Below are 20,659 nucleotides of genomic sequence, written 5' to 3' on the forward strand. Positions count from 1 at the left end.
GGGAATACAAAGGAGAGAATTGGTTCCCTTTTGCATTTGGCTCAAGGGCAAAGTCTTTTGTGGGGGGTGACACTGCTTAACTTGATCCCTTTGACACGAGCAAGCGAGGCGTTGGTGCATCAGGAAGGAGAAGCCCCCGTTTCTCTGGGGCAGCGAGGTGCCTCCGCTGATTTGTCAAAGACAAATCTTGTCTCTTCTCTCCGACCAGTTGTTACTGATGCTGGAAGGGCTGGTGGCTGAAAGGAATCGGCTAAACGAGGCTCTCCAGGCAGAGAGGCAGCTCTACAGCAGCCTGGTGAAGTTTCACACGCACCCAGACAGGTAAGCGAGGCTGCCATGGCTCTGCTGCCCTGCTCGGCTGCTGGGGCACGGGGGGTTGGTCCGCTGGGGCAACCCCCAAGGCATTGATTGTTCTGGGAGTCCAGATCTTAGGCTGCCTTCCACTAAAGAGGCTTTTAAATGCTTCATAACCTCCCCACGTTGCCATCTCTAGGTCAGGCCCTGGGATTTCCATCCCCGTTGCCTTCCTTGCTCAGCGTCTCACCCCCATTTGGCCACCTTTCAGAGGCTGCTTTCCCTGTCAAATTCCCATCAACTGTTGGGTCGATAAGCGCCTAGACAGATCTTCAACTAGGCGGTTGTCCCACAGTGGTGTGGGACCTGCATTCTTTGTCCTCCACGCTAATCCCCTGCCCTTCACGGGGCTGCAGCCTCTGAGATATTTGAGCTACCTGCCAGCAAGAGAAGCACATAAGCAGAGTGCTTGGGTAAGTACCAAAGAACAGCTGTGACTAGGAGTCCCCTGCTGCAGGCTGGAGCCTTTTTTGGGGATGGCCGTGCTCTGGGGAGGTTGAGAGGTGAGGCAAGAGGTGTCCAAGCTGCCTGTGGGAGCGTGCAGGGCCTGTGCCTGGAGTAAGAGGAAGCCCCAGACGGAGGGACTGATTTGTGTGCTTGCTGCAGCCTGTCTAACCCTCTTCCCTTCTGTGCGGCATGTCCGCTTAGCGCTGCGAGAGACCGCACTCTGCAGGTGGAGCTGGAGGGGGTCCAGGAGCTGCGGGGACAGCTGGAAGAAGCTCTTGGAAGAAGCTTGGAGCGTTTGAGCAGGCTGGAGACACAGGGCGCCATAGGAGGTGGGGAACAGGAGCGTGTGAGAGTCCTACCCCAGCATGCCTTCTGAGCACTGGTGCTCGCCCGCCTGCCACGGAAACGGTTCACTAACTGAGCGAGCCTGTCTCACTGACTCTGGGAGGGTTGCTTTGGGACTTAGTAACGGTACGGTAGAACTGGTGCAGGGCTTTTTGTCTCATTTTTGAGCTGCTTTGGAAACGGCGATCAGTGCAATCCACCCATGTCTCGTGTATGTTCCTGTCTGACTCACCCCGGTGGCCAGTGATGTATTTGCACATTCAAATCATTCCATTTTAGTTGATTTCCTTTTATTTCCCCTTCTCCCTCCCCTATGGGCCAAATAAAGATTCCCTTTCTCTGAAGGAAACACCAGATGTTCTCTATCATCTCCCAAGTGCATGAGTGTGAATTTTTGTACTCCCTCCCCGCTTTTCTACCAAGTGACATCCCCGGCTTGGGTCGATGGCTGCTGGTACAAAAGGAGAAGGTGTATGTGGAGAAGTGGGTGCCAGAGCAGTTGAGAATGGCTGCAAGACACAGTGGCACTTGCCTGGAGCTCTTTTGCAAGTCTTAGACCGTAGGACCAATGAGTCATTTTGTGCTCACACCAAATCCTAATCCAGCATTGATGACTTTACTGATATTTTTTTGTTTGTTTGCTTACTGATTGTGAGTTGTCTCACCCTGGCTTGCAAGTGCCCTTGCAGGAAATCTTCCTTCTGGTTTTTGGTTTTGGACAGATGGTTTGAGACCTGTCCCCACTCTGAATCGGGGCTGCTCTGCTCCCGTATGTCGCAGTGCATGTCTCACACAGGTTCCACATGCCCGTAGCTTTCCTAGGACATCTTTCACCTCCTCTGGGAGGGTTGGTGCTGATGTAAGAACTGAAAAGCAACAGCTTGCCACTGACCCTCACTTCCCAAGCGCAGAGGGGTATGGATCCAGTCTCGTACTCAATCACTTCCCAAGGTGTCAACAGCAAACTTTTGTACCTCTCTGGGCAACGCTGTTTCTGCTTGCTGGGGAAGCTGAACCCGGAGCAGGTGGAGCAGAAGAGCTCCATCTTGCTGGGCTGTGCCATCAGGATCTGCCTTCTCTGCTGCACGTCTCCTTGTGACTGCTTCACACATCATGTACCCCCTGCCTTACAGCCATGCTGAGGTCTTCCCTTCCTGGGCTCAGGCAGGGGCAGGAGGCAGCACAGCGCTCCCTTCCCACGCAGCAGGTCAGCACTGCTCTGCTCTGCACCTAGCCGTGAGATGAGCTCAGCAGTCCTCGTGTGGGACAGCTGGTGCTGCTGGGCAGCTCATACTTGGTTAGCCTTTGCTGTCATGTTTCATCTCATTCCCTTCCGCTCACTTCTCTGTGTAGCACCATCTCTTTTTCCTTCTGCCTCTCCCTTTGTAGGAGCCTTTGTGTCCCTGTCCTTCTCTTTCCACTTTCCCTCCTCCATCCTGGCTCTGATGCCTGTCTCTGGGGAGCCCAGGACCCGGTGCAGGCTGCCTGGCCCTGGCTGGTGCTCTGGCAGCTCCCCTCTCTTGTGTTTTGCTCAGCTCTGTCCCTGCCCTCTGCTAACATCACTGATACTAAGTGCCCCACAGGGAGTATGGCCCTAAGCAGAGGTGTCCCCAGCTTTCTTCTCTGCTCTTCAGGGCTTTGTTTTGTCCCGGATATCCCTGTCTGTGTGCTCCTTCGCTCCCCAGAAAGACTAACCTGAGCATCCCTTGCCTGAGAGCACCCTCTCCCTGTGCAGCGCTTTGTGCTGTCTCAGAGCTTTTTGTGCAGGTCTTTCCTTTCTCTCTTAATTTCCCTGGAGCCCTTATTTCTCCTCCCCTGTTCTCCTAAGTGTCTGGTTGTTTCCAGCACAGCCAATGCACCTGGGGGATATGTGCAGTTTTCAAGCCATGCAGCTAAATCCCTTCAAGCTAGGCATGAGAGACACAGGAGGCTGAGACAAGCGGTGCTCAGCTTGCATCTCATCCATGTACCTGGTGGTACCCGAGCACTTGCAGCCCGTCTCCTTGAATTTGCACCCTGGGTGCTGCTGCTGCTGCGGAGGGTTCGAGCACTCAGTGAACTCCAGCACCAGCCTCCTCATCTTACCCCCCCCCCCCCGTTTGTTTTTTTTCTTTTAACTCCTTTGAGATTTTTTGCTCCTTTTTGTGCCTCAGTCCTGAAGCTCTGGGCGAGGATGAGGAGCAGGGGGCTAAGTGCTGGCAGAGAGGTGATTCTCCAGCACCCCCAAAGCATCTGCGCTGGCTCCTCCGCCTGGGCAGCCCTGTGCAGGTGCTCCTCACCTGCTCTAGCAAAGCCTGCAGCCTGGAGTCTGCGTGCCTTGTCCATTCACAGATCTGCACCGAGCTGGGTGGCTTGTCACCTGGCAGCTTTGTGTCCCTGCACAGTCCCTGGGGGGTCACAGAGCTGTGCTTTGGCTGTGCCGAGTGCCACCCACGAGCACTGCTGCTTCCCTGCAGGGTGCTGCTGCCTCTTTCAGCTGCCTTTAAGCATTTTGCTCCACGAGTGATGCTGCTCCCTGCCTTAGGCGTGGTGCCTGGCCTTGCTCCTCAGGGCACAGCACCTTCAGGGCCTGTTCCTGCTGAACAGCCCCCGCCACGTGGGGCAGCTTCTGCCCAGGCTGGGCTGGGAATCCCCCCCATTTTTTTTGCAGCCCCCTGGCAGTTGCTTTCTGCAAGGGGGTCTCCTGAGCGTGGCACCATCCGGGTGCTGGGGTGCGCAGCGTGCTGTGCTGCTGCCTCCCCTGCTGCAAGGCGTGCTCCTGGCTGGTCCTCGGCTCCTGCTCCTGGGAGCCAAGTGCTTCCTGCTGGCTCCTCCTTCACCTGCGAGGTTTGCTATCTCCCCTGGGTTCCCCTGCTCAGCCCCAGCCCTGCTGGCGCTGGCTTTGCCTGCAGGTTGTGCAGCTGCAGCTCCTGCAGGGCTTGAGGGGGGCTGCAAAACGTGGTCCTGCATGGCTCTGGGACCTGCCCCCACTCTGCTTTCCGTGGGGAGGGAAGGCCCTGACCTCAACCGTCCCAGCCCAGGAGGCCTGAGAGGAGCGGGCTGTGCCCTGCGGCTGGGTGGGAGAAAGGTGCAAGGGGCTGAGCTGCCCAGACAAGGGGGTGAGCCCTCGCTCTGGGCCAGGAGCAAAGCTGGGTGCAAGCAGACAAGCACGCCCCTGCTTGGCTCTGTGGGGCAGGGTGGGCCATAGCCCCCCGCGCACAGTGCTGGTGCGTTGCTGCCCCCTGCCCGCCCCACGTACCGCGGGACACGAGCTTCCTTTTAGCTCTGCTGCAGCTCTGCAAAGCCAGCGCAGGGCGTGCAAGCAGCCCCGTGCCCTGTGCAGGGGTGGTGCGAGCAGCGTGGCTGCCACTGCCCTCTCCGGGCAGGGAATTGCGTGGGGTGGGCGCCTGCACCCCCGTGGGGTGGGGGCAGCACCAGGGAGGCTGCCTGCACGTGCAGGTGCCGCTGCTGGTGGCCATGGTTTGCGCGGTCACCGCAGCACGTGGGGCAGTGCCACAAGCTCAAGGTGCCACGGGTGCAGAGGTGTGGATGGGGCAGGTGGTGCTGTCCCCGGGGCCGGGGCAGCATGCAGCGAGGGGACAACGGTCTCCAGGGATGGAAGGGACACCCCAGTCCCGCTGGGAGCACCCCAGTACCAGGCACCTGCTCTGGGGCTGCCCGTGGTGGCCTTGCTGGAGAGGTGGGGACAGAGCCAGTGCCACGTTGTCACCGCTCTGAGCACCTCACTGTGCTGTCTCCTAGGTCAGGCCGTAGGGACAGATACTGATGATGCCAGCACCGACTTTGCCAGCAGCATCGAGGAGGAGGTGGCTCACAGCACCACGACCCAGCACGTAAGTTGGGGCGGTGCGGCACCAGGAGAGGGGCTGTAGAGCCAGCTGTCATGCTGTGCCCCGCCACCCTCTGCCTTTGTCCCTCTAGAACAGCCCCCGGGCCCCTAAGGAGAGCAGGGGCACTGAGAAGGCACCACCAAGGAGCGCAACACCGGCCCTGCCGGAGCGGGGGCTGCGGGCAGAAGAGGAGCTGCGGGAGCTGAAGGCGCAGCTGGAGGAAGCCGGCTTCTCCTCCGTCTCCCACATCAGGCAAGAGCCCCGTGATGTGGGAGCTGGTGGGTGGTGGTGGCTCGAGGGGGAGCCCCGTGTCCTGGCTGCTGCCTGCCCCTCACGGCACCGTGTGCTCCCAGGAAGGCGATGCTGAGCCTGTGCCTGGAGAACGCGGAGCTGAAGGAGCGGATGGGTGAAGCCACGTCGCTGCTGGAGAGCGGGGAGCAGGAGGAGGCCGGGCTGGGTGGCTCTGTGTCACCCGAGCCCCGCAGGATGCAGCGGAAGGGCCGCAGTGCCCTTGGGGACCGCCAGGCTGGTGGCAGCGGGGACAGCCAGGGGCTGGCAGCAGAGAGGGGAGCCGTGCCCACCAAGCGCCCTGCGCTGGAGGTGCGGTGCCGGGACGACGCACCCAAGAGACCCTGCCCCAGTACCCCTGGTGGAGGGGACGGGAGCCACGTGAGTGCTGCGGCCACAGGGGACTGGGATGGGGACAGGGACAGAGGTGGGACTGGGGGAGCTCACAGCCCATCTCCTCTCTGGCAGGAGGAGGGCACGGCCCCAGGCAGGGGCTGGTCAGGGCTGGGTGCGGTGCTGCGCTCTCAGGTGGCACAGGGGCAGAAGCAGTGCCAGGAGCTGCAGGACAAGCTGGCCGCCTCGGAGGCCACAGTGCGGGCACAGGCTGAGCAGCTGGAGAAGTACCACGTCCTGCTCCGTGAGTTGTGGGGTGGGCAGGATGGGGGTCTGTGCCGAGCCTGGCATGCAGCCTGGAGGGGGGACCCTGAGCTGACGGGGTGTCTGGCAGGTGAACCCCACACCCAGCAGCTCAGCAAGCAAGTGCAAGTGGACTTCCAGGACCTGGGCTATGAGACCTGCGGGCGAAGCGAGACTGAAGTGGACCGGGATGAGACCACCAGTCCTGGTAAGGAGAGGCAGGGGCTCTGGGGACCCCACGCCTTGCCCATATGGCATGGAAAAGTGACACCGTGCCCTGTCCCCCCCGCAGAGTGTGAGGAGCCAGACGTGTTCAGCGAGCCCAGCCTGGGCGAGGAGCTGGGGTCCCCATGCCGCCTGGGGGTGCCCAGGGCAGGCAAGGCTGCCGTGAAAGCCACGTCCCCTCCAGATGTGGGAGCCCTGTGCCAGCACGTCAAGGACCTCAAGGCGCAGTTGCTCAACGCCAACAAGGTGATCCAGAGCCTGCAGCGCCGTGCCCGCTCCGTCTCCGTCACCAGCGGCTACACCTCGGGCACCGAGCGGCCCCCACCGGGCCCCGCCACCTCGGCCTCGCCGTCCCACAGCCTGACCGACGAGGACGAGGGCTGGCAGTCGGACGGCCGTGGCACCCTCTGCCCGCCCGCCCTGTGGGCACACCACGACCTGGAGCAGCTGGTGCACCGCGTGGCACTCCTGGAGGCACAGCTGCCCACAACCAAGCCCGGAGGGGGTTTTCCCAAGGAGCTGCAATCTGCTACCTGGCCAGGGTATGTTGTGGGGGATTGGGGCCGGACAGAGGGCTGTAGGGGTTTCCAGGGGTTTCCAGGGGTTGTCCAAGGTGGTGGCTTCTTGTTGCGTGCTCTACCCGCAGCCAGGCTCTCAGGGACACCCCCATGACATCCTGTCCATGCCAGGCTTACCCGGGGCGGGTCAGGCACCCCCATGACCCCCCCTGTTTTCCGATCCCCCCAGGAAATACAACTCGTTGATCCAAGCGCAGGCCCGGGAGCTCTCCCACCTGCGGCAGACGCTGCGGGAGGGCCGCGGGGTGAGCCGCAGCCTGGCCCAGCACCTGCGTGATGCCCTGCGGTCCTTCGAGGAGCTCCTCCGCGGGACCGACATCGACTACTACCTGGGCCAGGGCTTCCGGGAGCAGCTGACCCAGGGCAGGCAGCTGGCCGAGAGGCTCAGTGACAAGCTGGGCACCAGTAAGTGCCTTTGGGGGGGCACTGGGGTGTAACGGGGTGTGGAGGAATGGGAAGGGATGCTTTGATGGGTGCTGTGAAGAGCTGGGACCCTTTGGACACCCTGTGCTGTGTGGGCTACCTGCTCCAAGCTGGGCTGTCCTGTGAGGGCTCCGTTTGGGGTACAGGCAGCCTCAGGTTATGGGGACACTGACCAGGTTCATATCTGGCTTGTTGTTTTCAGGAGATCGACAGGATGGGGAGGATAAAACCAGCCATGAACTCCTGGCACTGAGGTACCTGCTGCTAGGGAGGTCTGGGGGGACCTGCTCTGCACGGGCACCCTGGGCTGGTCTGTCACATCTCTTGGGGTGGGGTTCCAGGGTGCTCCAGGTGGGTGTCCTGGGGGTGTCATGCTGGAGCGAGCACAGCAGCCCTAGTGATGGCCCATCCCCACAGGCTCAGCCGGGAGCTCCAGGAGAAGGAGAAGGTGATCGAGAGCCTGGAGGCGAAGCTACAGGAGCGCTGTGAGTCCCCGGGCAGCAGCCGCCCGCCCTCTGAGTCGTCCCGCTCTGCCACCAGCGCCTCCTTCGTGTCGGATGCGCTGGAGCCCTGCTCCGACGGGGATGCAGCCAGCGAGTGCAGCCAGTGCCACGAGGAGCCCGCCCGACTCCCAGGTACCGCGGGGTGCCATGACCACAGGCTGGGGACGTGCAGCACCTGGGTCCCTGCTGCAGCGGGCACCCATGTGGCTCAGCGCCTTGGGGAGGACAGCACCACCCAAACTGAGCCAGAGCTGCGTTAACATCTCTCCCCATCTCTCTCCTGTCTCTAGGCCTTCACTTTGACTCCTTGTCCAAACCTGTTAGTGCCCCTCTGCCTGCGCTGACCCCCGGGCTGTCCCCATTCCTGCCCACGGGGCTCCCCCCGCCCGCAGCCCCCACGCTGCTGGGCTGCTGCGGGACCCCCGCCTGCTCCCTGGCCGAGGCGCAGCAGGAACTGCAGGTGCTCCGGAGGCAGCTGGGAGAAAGTGAGCGTGTGCTTCCTGCACAGGGTTGGTGCTGCCTGCCCTGCGTGCTGCGCTGTGCTGCATGCCCCCCCCCCCCCCCCCCGACCTTCTTCCCCTGCCCTGGTCCTTCTTCTGCTCCCTGGGGCCACTGCTTCGAGACCAGATCCCAACGCTCCGGCTGGGGGACGGTGGGGACGTGGCTCTCCTGCACGAGGGGTGGGGTGGGTGGGATGGGCACAGCCTGAGGCAGCACCAGCTCTTGGTATGGGTGCTTGGGCACCACAGGTGAGGGTTGGTGTGGTTAGTTGTTGTACAGGAGTGGGGCTGAGAGCCTACAACTCACGTCATGTAATCAGTGCGTGCCGGGAGAACCTCTGCTCTTCCGGGTGAACGGGTCTGTGCAGGGCAGGAGACAGGCAGTGGGATGGGGACAGCGGGCTGCACGGATGGGCGTAACAAGAAGGCTGTGGCAAGAGGGTTTCTTACCCCTGTTCTTCCTCCCTGCTGGTTGCTCTCCTCCTCCTCACCATTTTGCCCCATGCATGCAGGTGTGACGCTGCCCGTGGCAGCAGCAAAGCCCACAGCCTCGCTGGGACCCCTTGGAGAGGGCGGCAAACCCGCAGCATCGCTCTGCCAGCACAGCACCCTGCAGAGCCTGGCCAAGGCGCCCGGGGCCAGCGAGCCCCGTGTCCTCTGGGAAGTCCCTGCTCCCGGCCGGCCTCTTAACGGGGCGCTGCCATCGGGGTACCCGTCCTGCCAGAAGCTAACAGGTACGGTCCTTGGCTGGCTGTGGGGGAAGAGGGAGGAAACCCAGCCCCAGGAGGGCTGTGGGGATGGCATGGGGCAGGTGGCGTGGCCATCCCTGCCCTGAGACGTGTCCCTGGCCGCGGCAGGGGCGGACCTGCTGGAGGAGCACTTGGTGGAGATCCGCAGCCTGCGCCAGCGCCTGGAGGAGTCCATCTGCACCAACGACCGGCTCCGGGAGCAGCTCGAGCGCCGCCTGGCCTCTACCGGCAAGGCCAGCGGTACGGGGCTGCACTGGGGCCAGCTGGGGGGTGGCAGGCTTTGCATGGGGACGGGCACTCGGCCCCTGCATGGCGTGGTGCTGGGGAGAGGGGCTCAGCACCCGTCCTCCTTTGCAGGTTTGCCTGGCGATGTGTACACCCAGGGGCCGGAGCTGGGGCTGCAGCTGAGCGGGGAGAACCGGGCGCTGCGCGAGGACAACCAGAGCCTGCGGCTGCAGTGTGACCATCTCTCCCGAGGTAGGGCTGGGCCAGGCCCCTCAGGGCCTGAGTCCCAGTGGGCTCACCCTGCTTGCTGAATGGGGTGGCAGTGACATCTCCGTGCTCTGTGTCCCCAGAGCTGGCACGGGTGCAGGAGGCCCTCCTGGCTGCCTGCTCCCGGGTGCGGGAGGCTGAAGCAGAGCTGGGCCAGAGGCACGGGGAGCAGCGGAGGCTGGCGGAGGAGCTCACCAAGCACCAGGAGAGCATCCGGCAGCTCAGGGATGAGCGGCTCTCTCTGCAGGAGGACAACAACAGGTAAGGTTTGGGGTCAGCAGTGCTGGGTGGTGTGGTTGGCTCCAGACCCACGCGTCACCTTTCTGCAGGCTGCAGCACACCGTGACACTCCTGCAGCAGCAGTGTGATGAGCACCGCCTGCTCCTGCAGGCCCTGCGCACCGAGCTGCACGTCTACGAGAGCCTCCCTGGCCCCGCTGCCGAGCCCCGTGCAGGTACAGGTCCTGTGTCCAGCTCACCCAGACCCTATCACCAGCCCCTCCACACAGCTCCTGGGCTCGGGGTGCCTGTCCCAGCCCTGTCACAGCAGCGGGAGGGACATGGTGGCCCCACGGGCAGCAGGGAGGGAGGGAAGGCCCCCAGCAGCCCCAGGCACAGAGCCACAGCCATCCGCAGGGCCTCAGTCACTTCTTGTTCCAGGCTGCTTCCCGTCCCCTCCGGTGCGGGATGTTGGCACCAGCTCAGCAGCTTTCTCCCCACCACCCTCTAAGACATCGGTGCCCCGACAGGTGGACGGTAGGTACCGCAGCACGAGTGCCTCAGTGCTGCCGAGACCGAGATAGGCATGGCACCCTTGCTGAGGAGGGGAGGGCAGAACCAAGCCTCCAGGAGGGCTGCAGGGGCCGCAAGCAGGGGTTCTCACCCAGTCCTGCTTTCCCCAGAGCCACGTGGGGCAGACCCAGCGGTGAGGAGGAGCGAGGGACCGACGGGGGCTCACGTTGTCGGCCGCCTGGACACCTACCGGTCCCTGGAGCAGCATATCCTGGAGGGAAAGGCGCTGGCCCGTGAGCTGACCTGTGTGACGCGCCCGGCGCTCGGGCTGCCCAACCACCTGCTCCCGGGAAAGGAGGTAAAGCGTGGGCAGGATGGGGCTGGGGGACGGATCCTGCTCTGCGGGCCTGGAGCAAGGAGGGAGGCTCCATCTCCGCCACAGATAAATCAGGCTGGTAGCAGCAAGGCAAGGTGGCACTGGGGGGGATTTAGGGCAGGATCTTTGCAGCATGGGGTCCCCGTAGCAGGCACGAGTGTGCTTGAAGCACATTTGAAGGGCATCCAGCCCAGGGGCTGATGCCAGCACTGCCCTGCTGTGTTGGGCTGGGGACAGCAGCTCCCCGGGTGCAGTGGGACATACGTGCCCCAGCAGCACCCACTCCTGCACCCTTCTCCCACAGGTCCCGGGGTGCACGGGCGCAGGACACCTCTGGGGCAGCGCCAGCACCCTGCACCGCATCCTGGAGGAGTGTGCCTCTCTCCTCACCACCTTCTGGAGCACCGTGCTGCCCGTCAGCCCTGCCCAGCACCAGGGCAAGGTAAGCACCGTGCTGGGCACTGGCGGGGCGATCGGGCTGGATGCGTGCTGCTCATGGCACTTGTCTCATCCCAGGAGCAGGCATTACAGGGTGAGATCGTGGCGCTGCGTGCCCAGCTCTCTGAGAAGGAGGATGCTCTGCAGAGCACAGCCGAGCGGCTCCGCAGCATGGCCCGGCTCAAGGACAGCATGGAGCAGTTCATCGTGAGCCAGCGTAGGTGGCACAGCCAAGTTGGCCTGGTTCCTGTGTTACGGGGCCGCTCCGTGGCGCGGGGACCTCACTGACCCTGTCCCCTTCTCCCTGGCAGTGACCAGGACTCACAGCGTGCTGCGCAAGGCCAGGACGAACCTGGAGGTAAGTTTGCCCGGGCAGCCAGGATAAAGCTGGGTGCCCTTTCCCTGAGGATGGGCGCAGATGGGACACCACGTGGATGTGGGACTGGTGGCTGTCCCCACCCTCTGCGTCCCTCTCCCTGGGGCATAACAGCCCCCTGCGGAGCGTTGGCCCAGCCATTGCCTGCCGGCCGGCTGAGCGCTCACCGCCACGTGTGCTCTCTCGCCAGGTGAAGGCCCAGCAAGCCCTGCCCGTCGCGTGAGCCCCAGGCGGGGTGGGAGCGATGTCCCTGGCCATGCAACGGCCCGTCGGCCACCGAGCCGTGCTGCCTCCAAGGGCTGGAGCAGACAGGGCTCAGAGGTGCCCAGCGCTGCCCCAAAACCAGGCAGTGGGTTTGGGACAGCGCTGGGCGTTGCGTTCCCTCTGTTTGCCTTCGCTTGGCATCGCAGCAACAGCTGCTGGCTTGGGCTTTGCCTGCCCCATGCTTCAGTGCGTGCCCCCTCCCACCCTCTGGCCCTGGGACTCGGTCCCACCTGTAACCTTGCTGCACACCTGCCTCTGCTCGTGGCTGTATGTATATAGAGATAGATACAGGTACAGATATCGGAGCTGCGTTCCAGGGGCTCCCCGGGCGTGCTGGGGCCCCGGCGCGGGAGGAAGATGTAAGAAATGACGTGTTCTGTTCAGTGGCTTCAGAGTCCCCAATAAAGCTTTCCTTTGGGTCCTGGTGTTTCTGGCACACCCGTCCCTGCAGCTGTGCCCCCCTCCCCATGCCCCCCAGGCCTCAGGGGCCAGAGGCAGTGGCTGTGCCCAGGGGGACAGCTCTGAGCCCCCTCCCGAGCACCCTCAGGGCAGCTCTGTGCCCTGCAGGGTGTTCCCTTCCCTCCCCTCACACTGGCTCACCCAGCGGGTGCCCCATGGCCTGCAGCCCAGCACCCGTGAGCGATGCTGCGGCGGGGTGGCACGTGAGGCTTCGCCGCTCCAGATCCCCCCTCCAACACCAGGCCAGCGGCACCGAGAACAATAAATACTGTAATAAATAGAGAAAACCCTGTCACATGGCACTGCTTCGGCAGCAGACGGTGCAGCCGGGGGCCTGGGGCACCTGCCGTGCTCTGCTCTCCCCAGGCCCCCCTTGAGCGCGGGTGTGCGCAGGTGCCCCGCTCGCTGCGACGGCGGGGCCGGGGCAGGTGTTCAGGTGTTCAGTCCTTCGCGGCGCTGTCCTGGCGGCAGGTAAGCGTGGCTGCGTCTGGCTGTCCCCTCCCTCCTGCTGGCTCAGCACTGAACCCGGCGGAGGGCCGTGGCCGGAGCTGCGAGCTCGAAGCTGGGGAGCATGAGGAGGGGGCAGCCCCACAGTCGGGGCTGGGGACAGGGACGGGTGGCAGGACGGGCCTCCCGGAGCCCCCAGGGACCAGCGTGGCCTTGGAGACTCATTGCCGGGGCAGCAGGAGGACACGTTGCTGCTGGCCTGGGCTGAGGACGGTGCCAGGATGGCCTCAGGGCCCTCACAGGCTGGAGGAGATAGGTAAGGTGAAGCCCTTTCCGTGTCGGGAGCGAGGAAAGGCTGTTCTGGTGAGCAGCAAAGCAGCCCCGGACTCACAGAAGCCAAGGGGAGCTGGAGGTGGGTGGAAACCAAGGGTTAAATCAAACCACACCAGTAGGATGGGACAGTGTCACAGGCCCCAGCAGGCTCAGGCTCATCACCGGGGCCTGTGTCCCTGCCGGGTTTGAGGCTGGAGCCAGCGGCCAGTCCCCACACAAGTCCCGTGGCCCAGCGTGTGCAGACAAAGTGGCATTTCGTGTCCCGCGTGGGGGGCGGGTGAGGCCCCAGCTCAGATGGGCTTGTAGAGCAGCGTGGTGACGTACTTCTTCTTGTAGCGGTGCGTGGCGCTGAGCACCATCACGCCGTCCTGCGAGAGGCACAGCGTCAGCTGGAGTAGGCAGGAGGCTCGACACAGCCCGGCCGCGCCACCCCAGCAGCGGGGCACCCCAAAAGAGCTGTGAGTGAGAGGCCCCCACTGCTCCAAGGGCTCGGGGAGCCCCCCAGCGGGTCCCTGCTGTCCCAAGCCCCACAGCCAGCGAGATGCATCCATCCCCTGTGACAGGGAGCCAGGGCAGAGCGAGGGAAGGGTCTGGTACAGATCCCAGTCCCACCGCGCTGTGCGGAGGCAGCTACAGGGAATTTGGGGGCTGTAAGGCCACAACCTACACCCCTGCGTGTGCTACGTTTCACCAGGCAGCCGAGAGCTCCTTGTGTGGGTCCTCCAACCCCCTGCCGCCATCCCCACCCAGGTCCTGTGCCCTGCAGGCTCCCGGAGCCGCGGCTGTTCTCTTTTCCTCACCCAGTGAATGCCAAGGTTCTGCCCTTACCTTGATGGAGAGCGCGTAGAGGTGGTTGAGCATGACGTGGTTGGGTTCAGGCAGCAGGGCTGGGTCACACTAGGACAAGAGGAGTGTCAGGAGGGAACAGCAGAGCCCTGACCCCCCAGCCCCAGCCATCACGGGGAGCAAGAAGCTGCCACCTCGGGCAACCCGAGCTGCTGGGTGGCTGATTCTGAACGTGAACACAGCCCAGCTGAGCACCAAGGGGCCAAACCAGAGTGGTTAAAGGGAAAAAGCGACGTTTTCTATATGCAGGCAGCGTGCTGGTACCCACCGAGATGTTGGTGTCCTTGTTGAGGATGACCTGGAGGAGGTGAGGCGGGAGGATGGGTGGGGATTTGAAGCGCTCCTCGGGCCGGTATACGTACATCTCTTGGCCGTACGGTCCGGGTGGTGAACTTGATAAGTCTAAAGGGAAGAGACATGAGATGGCTAAAGCAAGACCGGCAAGCCCAGAGCAGCACCCAAGATGCTGGGAAGGACCCAAGAGGGTCTTTCAGGCATTAGTGTCTTCCATGAGCCCAGCCTGCAATTGGTACTGGGCAGACTGGGCTTAGCATGCAGTGGGGCAGCAGTGCAGGCTTGCCATGTCTCGTGGCTAGAAGCCACAGCAGCTAGGGGACAGGTGGCTCGTTCTGTTTCAAGGGGTCTTCAGGTGTTAGTCTCCCCTTAGCCTTGTATCCTATAGCAACAGATCAGACTTTTCACAGCACAATAAGCAGCCAGGCAAGCCCTGGGCATTTCCAAGCACGGCTATAAGCTGGCACGTGCACTGACACAACACAGGCAGCCTGCGGTATCCCCTCCGAGACCCCTGCAAGACTCTCAGCACTGCTGGGTCCCTCTCCCCGTGCCAAGCAGCCGGCCAGCCCCGGAGCAGCACCCCTTGCAGCAGGCACGGGGGCACAGCAAGCAGCCACCTGCACGCTCGCTGGTGCTGCACAGCTGCCTGACGGGGAGGTCCCGGAATGGGAATTCCAGGTTCAGGAGCTGTTCAGCCTGTGCGAGGGACCACAGGAGCTCGTTGGCACTGGAAGCAGGACGGGCCGCATCTCCCAGCCACATCCAACCTGATCGTTTGGGGACAGCCAGCACCCTGGAGGGCTCCACCTCCTTGGAACTGCTGCTGCTTGCTGGCTTCTCTTCAGGTTGGGCAAGGGCCGAGAGCTGAGGTTGTACCTGAGACGGGGTTTATTCCAGGGAGAGCAGACTGCTCTCAGAGTGCCCTGGGCCAAAACATGACCGAGCTACCTGCCAGCACTGCCAGCGCCTGCGCAGTAACCTAACCTGCTGCTGTAACACGAGCAGAGGAGGGTTCCCGATGTGCCAGCAGTAGTACAAATCGCCTTGGTGTGAAAACCTGGAGCAGCTGCCGAAAATAACCCGGCTCCTGCTCTCCCCTAGCTGCCGCCCCAGATCAGATGACTTACTCACAGTTGAGTGGACAGAAAGGGGTGATGTTCCCGGCGTTCACCAGTCTGAAATGGCAGCCTCGGCCGCAGACGGGCACCGACCCTGCTCTGGGACGGTGCTAGCACGGAACAAGTTACACCAGCACAGCCCCTCGTGGAGACGAGGCCTTGGCTGGGGGCTGCTGCGGGCTCAGGCAGGACACGCTGCCAAACCTGAATCTCTCCAGGCCTACACCTGTGCTGAGGGGGTGCGTTCACCCCCTGAGCAGTGAATCTCAGAGCAGGAGGTGGGAAATAGCGCATGCAAAGCTGCAATGCCACAAAAAACTCACCCCGACCTGAGGTTTCTGAGCTCTCCAGGGAATCCACCTTCAAAGCATCGAACACCTCAAAGTCAGACTTCTTGACGTGAATCAGGTTGTTAATCGTCCCCATCTGGCTGGTGACCACAGGCTGGAGAGAACAGAGGTAAGAATCTTCCTACCTTACCCTCAGCTGAAGCACTCACAGATCCTCCCAGCCCTCGTTGCCTTTGCTATGTCATTATCTCAGAGCACAGGTGGCAAGAATCTGGCGCTGCTCTGCTCTTGCAGATCTCTGCTGATTGTCCTGGGAGGATTTCCCTTTACTCCCAGGCTCCAGCATCGCCTCCTGTTTTCATTCTCTTCGTGCTACATGATTCAGTTTGGAGGAGAACCTGCAAGTGAATGCTGACCCACGGCTTGTCTTTCCACGTAGCTGACTCTGAATGGGCCTCTAAAGCTTCCTGGTGTCTCACTGCCACCCGTACCTCCCCAGTGCTCCCCCACACAGCTCGTCCCCATACAGCATCTCTAAGCCCAGAGGAACCAGCCTCCGAAAGGATCTCTGGGATGGAGTTCTTTCATTTTGGCGGACACCCTCTGATCCCTCTGCTGCGGTCACATCATTTCTAATCCCCTGAAGAGGGCAAGATCTGCGGGGATAAAGCTTTGAGAGTTACCTCGGATGGGTCGTGGACCCACTGGCCGTCCACAAAGAATTTGTACTGGTGCTCTCCTTCCGGGAGGTCCAGGATAGCGACAAAGTCGTTGTGGCTGTGCGGAGAGAAGAGACGTGCCACACCATCACCCCGGTGATGCCTTGGATGCTGCCCTTCCACGGGGCCCCAGAAAAGAGCACGCTCAGAGGCCCAGCACCACCAAAACCCCTAGGAGCCCGGCTGCAAGGAGCACAGGAGTTCAGCTTGCAGAGCTGCCCCGCGTGCTCAGGGAAGCCGTTGTGTCAGACGCTGTGTGCAAGGATGTGTGGACAGCACATCTAAACTCGTGCTGGCACTGCAGGATGAGAGCAGGAAGCACAACAGCTCTGCCTGTGGAGCCTGCAATTGAGATAAACCCCTGCCAGATACTGGCTGGGGTTATGCCTGGAGTCCTACACAGTGTTTCCAGGAAAAACACAGATGTTTTGCAGAGCAACAAGAAAATCACTATGGCAGGGAGACGTGTGAGGGACAACTAAACAGCCCCCGCTGGCAACAGCACAACTAGGCATGAAGTAAGGCCACAGCTCGGGGAGAGCTCCCAGGGAATCGCAGCATACCTGGGCAGGGCTCTGGGGCCAGGACTGCAGCTGTGTGGCATCCAGCCGGGAAAACAAAGTGGCCCATCCTGTCCTGTCCTGCTGTTTCACAACTTCCTACCACCACAGCAGCACCACCCCGGGGAGAAGCTAACCGTGTGTTTGTGACCTCTAGCTCAGGCATTCTGAACCGAAAAAAGCCAGGTGAGCAAGAGGAACAGCACCCGGCACCGAGAGGAGAACCTGCTCCCTGCGGTGGAGCAGAGGAGAGTGCAGGGTGACCCGAGGGGCTGGCTACCTCTTGATGAGCGGGATCTTGGTGCTCCAGTTGTTGAAAGATCCGGAGATGAAGACCTCTTTGCCCCCGTCAGCCCAGCGGATGACAGTGGGGCGAGCCTGTTGGGATGGTTTCACCGACTCCTCCAGATCCGGCTGCCACGACACAAACTCCTTGTCCCCAGGAATCTGACAAAGAACACCAGAGCCTGGCTGGGACACGGAGACAACGGGGCCACGCTCACTTCCCCCCCGGCTCTACCAGCCCACCTGCACATCCCAGACAAGAGCAACACCAGCCTAGGCAAGCAGCTCACTGCGCAGGAGATGTTTCTGCTGTGCTGCAGCTCAGCCTGTGGCTCCTCCTACAACAGGGGTCTCCCAGGACCCTGAGGCCCCGGCTGCGTTTAGCCACACAGCGCTTGAATTAAACGCAGGGCAGCTCTCACACCAGCTGCTACTGCCCGCTCGCTAAAAACCTCCGCGCAAACAGCCTGAGCCCAGCACAGGGCTCTGGGACAAGCTGAATGCCAGCCAGGCCCCCAGGCGAAAGGACTGTGAAGGCAGCAGCCATCCCCTACCTTGGAGTCGTGGGAGCTGAACACGCTGGGGTCGTCGGTGCTGCCCACCATGATCTTGTGCGGGTGCTCCTTGGCAGCGTGGGGCGTGCTGGAGCCGTCGGAGCGGTGGGACTTGGAGCCATGGCGCTCCCCAGACACTCGCTCGCTGGTGGTGTTGCCCATGGCAGCTCAGCAGCCCCTGTGGGAGGGAGAGGAGGGCAGCGTGCCTCTGCCCACGGGCTCCGGCAGCGAGCAGGGGAGCGAGAGCGCGGCTTCCCAGCGCCCTTTGCCAGGACAGACTGACAGCAAGCCTAAAAAAGGCCCAAAGTTCATTCCCAGTGCCAAGTTTGGGAGCTGAAGGGGAGTTTAACAAACAAGACAGCTTGACCTAATTATAGCCGTATCCTTATGAGCCATCATGATAGTTACGCTGCTAATTGTTACGTTCTGAAGCAGATATGAGCTGTGCCGCGTCTTACACAAGCCCTCACCAGCCAGCAGGGCACAGAGGCACTGACGGGAAAAATAAAGGCAACCTTTACTGGCTGATGGGTTGCGTGGCGCTAACAGAGCCTCTTTCACAGTCCCGCAGTTGGGCTCTCCAGAAAAAAAACGCTAGGTCCAGCAAGAAAACAGGCAGAGAGTGAAAGTAGCAGCTGTTTAACAGCTCCCAACAAGTCTCCGAGAGCCTGCGGGCAGAAGAGCAGAGCCTCGCGCCTGGCAGGAGCGGCAGGGAGCAATTAAAGCGCCCGAGTGGAATCGCCCAAGCTGGAGCTTGGCCAAGGCAAGGGGCTACCGCCGAGGTGCCCGCAAGAAGCTCAGCTCCTGATGGTGCTCACGTCTCGTTCACGTCTTCTTCAGGCCGTGGTGTCAGCCGTGGCAGAGCACAGCGAGGAGGGGTGCTCATCGCACCCGCCACCCAACGCGGGGGCATGGGGAGGCACATCAGGTGGCATGGGCACGTCCAGCCACCCCGGCACCGTCATCCCCACCTCGCCCAGCCAGGAGAAGGCAAAGCAGGACCAACTGGCCGTGCAGCGCCCAGCCACGAGCAGCTACACACCTCCCGGGACAAACAACAGAGCCACCGCGGGTTACGGGGGAGTCTCCAGGCCTCAGGCGGCTTTCAGCAGCCGGGATGGGTCGGGGTTCTCGTCCCCTTCCCAGCTTCATTTTGCAGCTCTGCTAAGCCGATTGCCAGCTCGGCAGAGCGAGGCAGGAGGACGGCCAGCCTTGCTTCATTTGCTTAGTTGCGACATTTGGGGATTTGTTTAGAAGATCGAGTTATATGAAGGGTGCCAGGCAAGGCTGCCAGCCAAAGCCAGGCTTTAGAACATTACGGAGCAATTACTGAAGTATTTCTTAAATCCCAAGGGCTGGAGGACAGCTAGCCCATACGCCTACCCTCCTGCAGTGAGGATCAAGCGTCCCGGAGCGGGTCAGGCTGGGAGAGGCGCTTCCCCCTCTCCCCCGGAGGAGGTTTGCGCAGCTCCCCACGCAACCTGCCCCTGTGTGACTGCACAGGGCGTTGAGAGGTTTCTTCCCCAGCACCTCTGCTGCGGCTCCCTTACTGCTCTGCTGCGAGGCACGTCGGAAGGGCTGAGCCTCTTGTATGAAGATCGACCTGAGAGCTACACGCAGCTCACAAAGCTCCCCTTTCTCATCTCTACACGGAATCCTGTCCCTTTGGCTGTCCTCACAGACCAGGCTCCCCAAACACTTCCTGCGGTTTCTCCCGAGCCGTGCCTCCTCTCCAGAGCATCGTGGCGGACAGGAGCACCCCCTGCGCTGTGCAGGCATCCCCCCGCCACGCTGGGACGGCAAGGCACAGCTCCTCCAGCACAGCCTGTTGTACTTGGCTTCCCCGAGTTAACTTTCACAGCCCAAACCCTCCCGAGCTCTGGGGAGCCCCTGCAGCACAGCACGCTTTGTCGCTTTGACACAAGAAGCTCCTAATCATCATCCAGGTCAATTAATACGCACGCTGCCGACGCCAGAGCCCAAGCAAACCTCTGCAGCACCTGGCAGGTGAACCTCAATGAACCAGCCAGGCCGTGAGGATGAAAACGATGGGGAGCAACTCTTTGCTCAATGGGATAACGGCAGGACGAGGGGGAATTGGTTTAAACTAAAAGAGGGGAGATTTAGGTGAGAGGTTAGGAGGAAATTCTTCACTCCGAGGGCGGTGAGGCCCTGGCACGGGCTGCCCAGAGAGGCTGCGGCTGCCCCATCCCTGGAGGTGCTCAGGGCCAGGCTGAGCGATGGGATCCGGTGGTGGCATCGCCGCCCGCGGCCGGGGCTGGCACTGCGTGGGCTTTGAGGTCCCTTCCGTCCCGAGCCGCTCCGCTCCGACGATTTTGGAGAGGCGGGTTTGCGGTTTGGGTCTGCTGCTCGGCACCCGCGGCCCGCTCAGCGCCCACCCCTGGGCACCGGAGCCACCCGCGAGCCACCCGCGTGGCCCAAGTGCGTGGCTGGGGGGCGGCAACGGGCTCGGGGCTTCTGCCGGCACCAGGCTGCGGGGACGAGCCCCGGAGGAACGCCTGGCCCTGGGTGCGCGGCTGGGACGAGGGAGGTGGCAGCAGCCGGGCTGTCACAGGGACCCTCAACAGCGACACTGCGGGGGGGTCTCCGGTGACAGGAGGTGACACGGAGCGCTGCCACCCGCCGCGCCGCCCAGCCGCCACCCGCCCCGGAACCGCCGTTCAGCGGGACGGGCCGGCGGCAGCATGCCCCCCCGGCCCCCCGGCAGCCCCCTGCCCCCCGGCAGCCCCCGGTCGCGGCCCCACCTGCCCCCGGCGCCGCCGCCGCCGCCGCCGCTCTCCGCCTCCGCTCAAAATGGCGGCCGCCGCCACCGCCGGCCTCTGCGGGGCGCTCTGCCCCGCCTCCATCTTGGGTGAGGGCGGCGCGGCTTCACGGCGGGCCGGGCGGCGGCCGCCATCTTTGCTGTGGGCGGCCGGCCGGGGCGGCGGCGGGCTGCGGGCGGTGGGTGTGTGTGGGGGGGGGGGGGGGTCTGGCGGCACGGAGGAGGCCGGAGCCTGGCCCGTCGGCCCCGGGGCACCGGGAGCGGCTTTATTGCCCCCTTTCGGGGTCGTGTTGGTGGTCTCCCACCCTCCGCAGCCTGCAGAGGTGCTGGGAGGTGGGGGTGTGAGCCCCTTGTGCCCAGAGCGTCCCCCACAACAGCAAAAGCCCAAAGTGAGGAATAAGAATCATGAAAGCA

The 20,659-nt window shown here is 62.7% G+C and overlaps 2 protein-coding genes across 13 annotated transcripts in view; one reads left to right on the forward strand and one right to left on the reverse strand.

Moving 5' to 3' along the window:
• The window catches only part of LOC118170395 (myomegalin-like), a 32,054-nt gene extending 20,072 nt beyond the window's left edge, over positions 1-11,982 (forward strand). For 5 of the 8 annotated variants that reach the window (XM_035332569.1, XM_035332567.1, XM_035332570.1 and 2 more), the window contains 23 exons: positions 209-321; positions 1,003-1,130; positions 4,888-4,979; positions 5,068-5,228; positions 5,330-5,645; positions 5,730-5,901; positions 5,992-6,108; positions 6,193-6,667; positions 6,873-7,108; positions 7,329-7,380; positions 7,544-7,761; positions 7,920-8,138; positions 8,642-8,863; positions 8,987-9,118; positions 9,236-9,355; positions 9,454-9,631; positions 9,700-9,824; positions 10,030-10,125; positions 10,272-10,459; positions 10,782-10,919; positions 10,994-11,132; positions 11,227-11,273; positions 11,482-11,982. In XM_035332569.1, coding sequence (XP_035188460.1) covers positions 209-321; positions 1,003-1,130; positions 4,888-4,979; positions 5,068-5,228; positions 5,330-5,645; positions 5,730-5,901; positions 5,992-6,108; positions 6,193-6,667; positions 6,873-7,108; positions 7,329-7,380; positions 7,544-7,761; positions 7,920-8,138; positions 8,642-8,863; positions 8,987-9,118; positions 9,236-9,355; positions 9,454-9,631; positions 9,700-9,824; positions 10,030-10,125; positions 10,272-10,459; positions 10,782-10,919; positions 10,994-11,132; positions 11,227-11,273; positions 11,482-11,514 — 3,717 coding nt within the window. In that variant the 3' untranslated portion in view covers positions 11,515-11,982. The remainder of the gene's footprint in view (positions 1-208; positions 322-1,002; positions 1,131-4,887; positions 4,980-5,067; positions 5,229-5,329; positions 5,646-5,729; positions 5,902-5,991; positions 6,109-6,192; positions 6,668-6,872; positions 7,109-7,328; positions 7,381-7,543; positions 7,762-7,919; positions 8,139-8,641; positions 8,864-8,986; positions 9,119-9,235; positions 9,356-9,453; positions 9,632-9,699; positions 9,825-10,029; positions 10,126-10,271; positions 10,460-10,781; positions 10,920-10,993; positions 11,133-11,226; positions 11,274-11,481) is intronic. The other 3 variants (XM_035332565.1, XM_035332564.1, XM_035332563.1) reach the window with 3 other exon arrangements.
• An 892-nt stretch (positions 11,983-12,874) lies between these two features.
• Positions 12,875-20,394, reverse strand: PRKAB2 (protein kinase AMP-activated non-catalytic subunit beta 2). Of its 5 annotated transcripts, none has more exons than XM_035332576.1 (8): positions 20,229-20,394; positions 17,464-17,641; positions 16,905-17,071; positions 16,029-16,122; positions 15,379-15,499; positions 13,909-14,042; positions 13,623-13,691; positions 12,875-13,162 (listed from the first exon to the last, which is right to left on the reverse strand). In XM_035332576.1, the coding sequence occupies exons 2-8, from the start codon at positions 17,623-17,625 to the stop codon at positions 13,085-13,087; spliced, it is 825 nt and encodes a 274-aa protein (XP_035188467.1). In that variant the 5' UTR covers positions 17,626-17,641; positions 20,229-20,394; the 3' UTR covers positions 12,875-13,084. The 5 variants fall into 5 exon arrangements, with proteins under 5 accessions (XP_035188467.1, XP_035188466.1, XP_035188464.1 ...); XM_035332575.1 differs by having other exon boundaries at positions 15,385-15,499; positions 16,905-17,095; XM_035332573.1 differs by having other exon boundaries at positions 16,905-17,095.
• Between the last annotated feature and the right edge of the window lie 265 nt (positions 20,395-20,659).

The sequence above is a fragment of the Oxyura jamaicensis genome, chromosome 8 (assembly GCF_011077185.1).
Source record: "Oxyura jamaicensis isolate SHBP4307 breed ruddy duck chromosome 8, BPBGC_Ojam_1.0, whole genome shotgun sequence".
In the NCBI taxonomy this organism is placed as follows: domain Eukaryota; kingdom Metazoa; phylum Chordata; class Aves; order Anseriformes; family Anatidae; genus Oxyura; species Oxyura jamaicensis.

What these genes read in the sequence shown, in the direction of transcription:
- PRKAB2 (XM_035332573.1), bottom strand. Translation starts at nt 17,625, where the DNA reads ATGGGCAACACCACCAGCGAGCGAGTGTCTGGGGAGCGCCATGGCTCC. An exon ending in TCAGCTCCCACGACTCCAAG is followed by an intron (nt 17,096 to 17,463) that starts GTAGGGGATGGC and finishes TCCGTGTCCCAG; the next exon opens with CCAGGCTCTGGTGTTCTTTG. An exon ending in ACAAGGACACCAACATCTCG is followed by an intron (nt 13,692 to 13,908) that starts GTGGGTACCAGC and finishes CTCTTGTCCTAG; the next exon opens with TGTGACCCAGCCCTGCTGCC.